General features: G+C 41.2%; 1 protein-coding gene across 1 annotated transcript in view; it reads right to left on the reverse strand.

The window, feature by feature from the left end:
• KIAA0355 (KIAA0355 ortholog) overlaps positions 1 to 6,694 on the reverse strand; it is a 104,228-nt gene that overhangs the window by 5,698 nt on the left and 91,836 nt on the right. The window contains exon 11 of the mRNA XM_019535863.1: positions 3,676 to 3,841. Within this exon, the coding sequence (XP_019391408.1) occupies positions 3,676 to 3,841 (166 nt within the window). The remainder of the gene's footprint in view (positions 1 to 3,675; positions 3,842 to 6,694) is intronic.

Raw genomic sequence — 6,694 nt, forward strand, 5'->3', positions numbered from 1 at the left:
AACTCAGAATGAGCTGGATAAACTGGAGAAATGGTCTGAAATCAACTGGATGAAATCCAACATGGACAAGTGCAAAGTCCTACACTTAGGATGGAATAACTGCATATAATACAGACTGGTGGATGGCTGTCTAGTCTAGAGAAGAGAAGACGGTCCCTCTTTGACAGTCTGTAAATTCTTTTCTACTGTAGGAGATGAGACTAAAAAGCAATGATCCTGAACTGCACTAGAGGACATATAGGCTTCAGGGAAGACCTTTCTCACTATGAAGGTGGTTAAGCATTGGAAGAGACTACCTAGAGAGGTTGTAAAATCAGCATGCTTGGAAGTTTAAGAGCAGGTGTGACTGATGCTTGGCTGAGGCAATTTAGTTAGGGATGATCCTGTCTTGAGCAAGGGGCTTGACTAGAAAACCTGCTGAGGTCCCTTCTAGCCCTATGCTCTTCTATGACTCTGTGATAAAAAATATGAATGGAGCTGCAGTTAGCAACAAGAAGATATCAGTTATGGATATCAGTTAAGTTTTTAAGACCTGGCTAGACAAAGCCTTGGCTGCCATGATCTAGTTGGGGATTGTCCTCTTTGAGCAGGGAGCTGAACCAGATGACCTCTTGAGGTCCCTTCCAAGCCTCACTTTCTGTGATTCTATGAAATACCGGGCAGGGACACGATGGAAACTGACAGGACTCTGGTGGAATGTGCTGGGTTTACCGTGGTGGTCTTGGAGCATAAATTTACACAGCCCAATATCCATTTAGATAATCTCTTAGATGAGATCACTGTGGTTTTAGATCTCTCAGCTATAGATACTAACAGCCAGAGAGACTTTCTGAACAGTGAACAGCGTTTATGTAAAGATAGTGACTCCTTCACATATAGAAAACATAGCAAAGCCTTGGCACAGGAGGACAAAGGATTTGAGAAGAGTACCAGTTTGTTAACCTACTGCCCCAAATGAAATTCTGATTTTGGGCAGGGACATGGGATGGGTTCTTAGAGTTACTTTATCTGGCTAAAAGGTATTATTACTTTAAGTTTTATGATTTCACACATTCATTACTGATGGAATTGCAGCCATGAAAGTTCTTATGGAGAGAAGCAACTGACATCTTATTGTCATCATTTCAAACAGTGATTTTATTAGGAACATGAGAATCAGAGTTAAGTTCTGCTGCAAGACTGGTCTGAGGGAAAGCCCTAGACAAGCCCTTAAGGAAACTGAGGGAGAACACATACCATCCCGATTGATGGGAGAAAGGCCAAGACTGTGGCCAGATTAGCTCCAACCAAACTTATGGAAAGGTTGTTATAACCTGTTATCTATGAGGTTCAGCCTGGGTTCATAACCAAGTGATCCAGCGGGTCTCTTCCCCAGGAAAGAATTTGCACACAGACATGTCTGCATGGGATCCTGTGGCATCAAAAGGGTGCAGGGGACCATGTGCATAGACAATCCTCACTTATTGATGGACATTTCTCAATCAATAGGATGAGTTCCCTCAGTGTTTGAAAGCAGTCCTGTAGGAGCATAGTCCTTGCAAATGTAATCCAGGCAAACCCTCACAATACTGGATAAGTCTGGATGGGCGCCAAGGTCAGTTTCTTATGATTGAAAGGAGCCCCAATCAACTACGATGGATAAATAGATCCGCAGACCTTTGTAGGTTGTCTGAAACCTAATTCAGTCTCAAGTCAGTTGTTGAGGTATGCTATCACTTGCTTTTGTGTATGGGTGCCCACTTCTGAGAGGAAACTGATGAAAAATGTTTACAGCTGTTTATAAACTGAGCAGCAGGACCCTGAATTGATAGCGGTCCTAACCTACCACAAATCAAGTACTTTTTGTGGGAACATCTTATTGTGACATGAGGGTACGCAGCCTGTTGGCCAAAGGATAACAAACCAGTTTCCTTGATATAGGGAGGATATTACTGCCACCAGAATGACTGCCTTGTATCAACAGTGTTAATGATGTAGTTGTGATGGTTCACAAATTGTGTGAGGCGAGCACTATTGTTGACAATATCTTTTACTGGACAAACTGCATGGCTGTAATAAAATCAGGATGAAGATATCACCCACAAAAATCCTTGCCCTCTTGAATTGGGCTTGCAAACACAGTGAGCTCTCTTAGGTCCCAGACTGGCTAACAATCGCCTTTCTTATACTAGGAAGTAGCTGCTGTAGAATCCCTTTTCTCTGACATGTTAGGGAATTCTCTCTATGGGATCTGCTCCTAGGAGAAACTGACTTCTTAAAGCATTACTGGTCCTGGAGGAAATGCTGACAGCAATGTTCAGCCTCTAGTGCTGGAAAACATTTTGGTGCCAAAAGGTCTGCAAAATGAGCTACGGAAGGTGCAGTCTACTTTGACTGGGCTGGGCACGGCTGTAGAGCTCTACAGCTGTAGAGCTATTTGTTCACCAAATAGTTTAATTATCGTAAAGGAGGGTTACAACATCAACCCTTCAGCCAGCTGAGACTAGTGAATTGAATTCCCCGAATGGCTTCCTGGCAGGGTGTTCTTTCTACCTCCTGTACTCTGACCTATGCATCTCAGTACTGGATGCTACCGAGTCGCTTCAAGCTTCCACAGAAATCCTTGGCCCTGTGTAAGTCTTACAGTTCGATGGTAGTGCTGGAGCTAAAACTCTTGGTTCCACTCTATTGCTGATCTGCGCTGAGGGATCTTTTCTCCCTCATGCAGATCCTTCCTGGATCAAGAGGAACTACTATTTTCATTTTGTGACATGATGATGATGATGATGACGACGACAGTTTTCCTGTTTATTTCTGATTTTTTCCATCTCCCTCCACAGATGGATCAGGGTCTGCAAGTAGGTGCAACATACTGACTCCCAGTACTGAAAGCTATATGATACTGCTCAAAGGCTTTCGACTGGGTCAGACCCAGAGTTGAGGCACTTAACCAGGAGAAAGGACTAAAATTTATCATCATCCTTAGTTTGTATAACCAACAGATAAAGCAGCTGTCAGGTATTTGAGCTTTTACCCATGGCAAAACAGCACCTTGGATGGTCATCGAAAGCTGGAGTTGGGCCATCAGAAGGAAGGCCATCTTCCAAGCAGTACTACCTCCTCCCTGTGCCACAAAGACTGGGCTGATTCAGCTCTGGTAACTGAAGAGCACACAAGCAGCTCGGCATTTGTAGTGGGCCAAAGTGGGATTGCCTATGGCATCAATGAAAGTGCAGGGCTCGTGGCAGCTCATTGCTCACCCAAAACTTGTGGACTACTGGTAAACAAAGAACAGACAAGGGATAAAAACTTGTCACCACTTTTTCTGGGTTGGCAAAGGTTTTGAAAAATAACAACTAGATCATTTCTGAGGCTGGACAAACTGGCCTTTATAGAGACCCACATTGGCATGGAGGGCCATGAGGATAGATAAGGCTAGACACATCCTATGGAAGTTGCTAAGGCAATAAAGGATCTAGTCAAAGCACCGAGCAAGGGACATGTAGAAATGAGAATGTATTATGTGGACAGTTACTGGAATGTAAAACAGACAGCTAATAATTTATGCCTAGTAATTTAAAGAACTCTTATGCCAGGTTCAACCTGTGTTTTATGCAGGGACATTATGGAAGTTGTCAGGGCTCTGGTAAAACGTGCCAGACATCGATAGGATGCCACCAGTATGATTTCTCTTACCCTTCTGTGAAATACTCAGGAAAAGGCCAGGTTCTGTGAGGATCATCAGGAAGAAGCCAGTTGCTACGCGTGTTGCTTGGGCGACGAACGTGCTGTGCTTGCCTTTTCTGTTGCATAGCTTGGCTGACCCCAGCTACATAACGGGCGAACTCTGGGTCGGAGCCAACTGAATAATAATAATAATAAAAAAAAAAAAAGAAAAAAAAGAAAGTAGTCTGACAGTCAGTTGCTGACATTCAGCTATTTCTACTGTAATTATCCTTTATTTAATCCTTTAAGCTTGGCTGTCTACCCCAGCAAAATAGAAAAACAAACACCAGTAATAAATGCCAGTCAGCAGCAGATAAATACTTGCTGAAGCAACAAACTGTATCAAATAACTAGATAAATGAAAAGTGACTTCTTGATGAATAGGTACACAATATCTAGATACACTGTATAAGAAGAAGAGAGTCAATAGGCTTTCATAACAGATTTCCTCTGGTCTCCAATTCACTATTTGTTGTACTTCGCTTTGTGCTAAAGGATTGTACTGGAATCTTTTTTTTTTTTTTTTTTTTTAGCTACCAACCTCACCTGGTTATGAACTGGCAGCTCCCCTTCATCAGTCCCTCATTAGCTGCAAAATTACAGAGGATAAACACAAACCCAAACTAAATATATGGGATTCAAGCAAACTGCTGGGCTGGACTGCTAAACAGGATTCCAGCTACAGTTCCTAAAGCCATAGCAGGGTTCAGGTGTCCTCCCTCAAGAAGTAGGCAAACAGATTTCCAGGCTGGACAATTAGAAGTTTTTGTAGCTGTTTAGCCGTAATAATATAAAAAACTGAACACTTCCTTGAAAGATCTGTGAAGATCCCTTCCAACCCTACCAACTACGAAACCTCTCCCAAGGCCTCACAGCCTTATCTGTGTTGTTCTCCACATAAAGATTTACACCTACTGAAAATGATAATTTGGACAGTGCTTTACCGTTTCAAAATGCTTTACCATGATTAACACATGCAGTGTAAAATGTTTTCCAGCACGTAGGTCCCAATTTAATTTAAGTTCTGAGTGCTACACAGCAAATAACCTGTTTGAAAGAACTATTAGAGGCCAATATACATCAGACAGACTTCCAAGACTGCTGTCTTCTCTCTCATTTCATGTCAGTCTGTAGGCAAGCTCTTGTCTGGCTAGCTTCACAGGACGTTCCTAGTTTTAAGAACTGTTGCCTTACAGACTGAGAAGTGGAATTACTGGATCTCCATCTGCTCCCAGGGGTAAAGAGGGTGCAGATGAAGAACATCTGCAGAGAGCATTGGTCCAGGTGAGCAGAAAGTATGACAATTTTCTTTTGGTGTTTGTGTTTTTCAGTACTGAGCTGGATGAAGAAAACTCTTCCTATTTCACATGCTGAAGGAAGAGAATTCTATTCTATTTATTCTGTCTTGTTGGATATAAACACCCTAACTCAGTTAAATCATACCAAGCTGATGTGAATTATTTAAAGAAAAATCCCTCAGTTATATGGGAGGAAGACATTTGCTGGTGAACTCCTAGGGCTACTGTGGAAACAAGTGACAATGTTGTTACTCTCCTCGGAAATACCTGGGTCTGTGCAGTAGGGGGCAGAGGAGATGGCAAAGAGCAGCCCTCCGTTTTACTGTGGAGTGCCCACAGTAGTGATTTTCCTCTGCAAATATCACTTACTGGTGGAATATTACAACATCATTTCAAGTGAATTGCTAGTGCAATTAAATGGCATGCTTTACAACTAAAAAGACCATTTTACTGGATAAGAACAGTTCTTTACTGAGTAAGGAGCTCTTTGCATTATTCCTTCACATCTACAAAAACAAAATCAGAAGGCCTGAAGGCATCAACATCCCTTTCAATAGCATCATGCTCTTCCTCTATGCGGCAGACCGCATTGAAACCTGTATCATCCTCATTGACTGGACTGACCAAAGCTACCAGTCAACTTTTAGAAGTCTCTTAATTATTTTATTTGAAACTTTCTCTCTTTTCAGGCTGTTTCAAGAATATGGGAAAAATCATCAAGTTCACTTTCAAAACTAACCGTCCAGGAATGCACATCAGTAACAGAATTTGTTGACCGTTCTAAAGTATGCTTTAAAACAAATTTCAAAACCACTCTCTCCTTTATCTACTGCACTAGTCAAAGCATGAAGGGTTCCTCTCCTCAGAACTTGCATGTTAAGAAGAAACCGGATTTTCCATTTTAAAGTCAGCCATTTATTACAAATTGTTAAAGGGCAAGTCAGTCATAATAAGTCATCTCTAACTAAAATCACAGGATAAACTGGGCTGGAAGGACCTCAGGAGGTCATCTAGTCCAAACAGTACTCAAGACAGGAACATTCCTAGCAAAACCATTAGAGCCAAATATTTATTTAACCTCCCTAGGTAATCTGTTCCAATGCTTAGCTATCCTCATACATAAAAGTTTTTCCTAACATCCAACATCAATTTCCCTTGTTGTAGTTTAAGCCTACTACTTCTTGTCCTGTCCTTGGAGACAAAGAGAACAGTTAATTACCATTCTCTTTATAACAGCCCTTTTTTTGGTATTTGATGACTTATCAAATTGCTGTGCGTTCTCTTCTCCTCCAGCCTAAATAATCCCAGTTCTTCCGGTCTTGGGTTCTATGCCATGTAGATCTTATTTACATACCAATTTATTAAAACAATGAGCTTTTAGAAGTTTTTCTTCTTCTTCAATTGTTTTCTGAATTTATTTTAGCACACAGAGAAAGTCAGTTTTACTTCTTCCATGCACACAGTACAGTAATGCTTGGGTTTCACATGTCACAAAGGATAAAACATCCTTTTAAAGTTCATGGGAAGATTTTAACCGTCTCAACTGCAAAAAGTCTTTTCAAGTATATTTTTAACCAATTTTAAGTAGACCGTATCCCTTTAGTTGAGAGACCAAATTTGATTGGTGTTTCTTTTAGTTTTTAAATTAAATAACTTCTGGACGGTACCAGTAATGTCTCTTGTCATTTTAA

Source organism: Crocodylus porosus, unplaced genomic scaffold, assembly GCF_001723895.1.
Source record: "Crocodylus porosus isolate Cpor-Errol unplaced genomic scaffold, CroPor_comp1, whole genome shotgun sequence".
NCBI classification, from domain to species: domain Eukaryota; kingdom Metazoa; phylum Chordata; order Crocodylia; family Crocodylidae; genus Crocodylus; species Crocodylus porosus.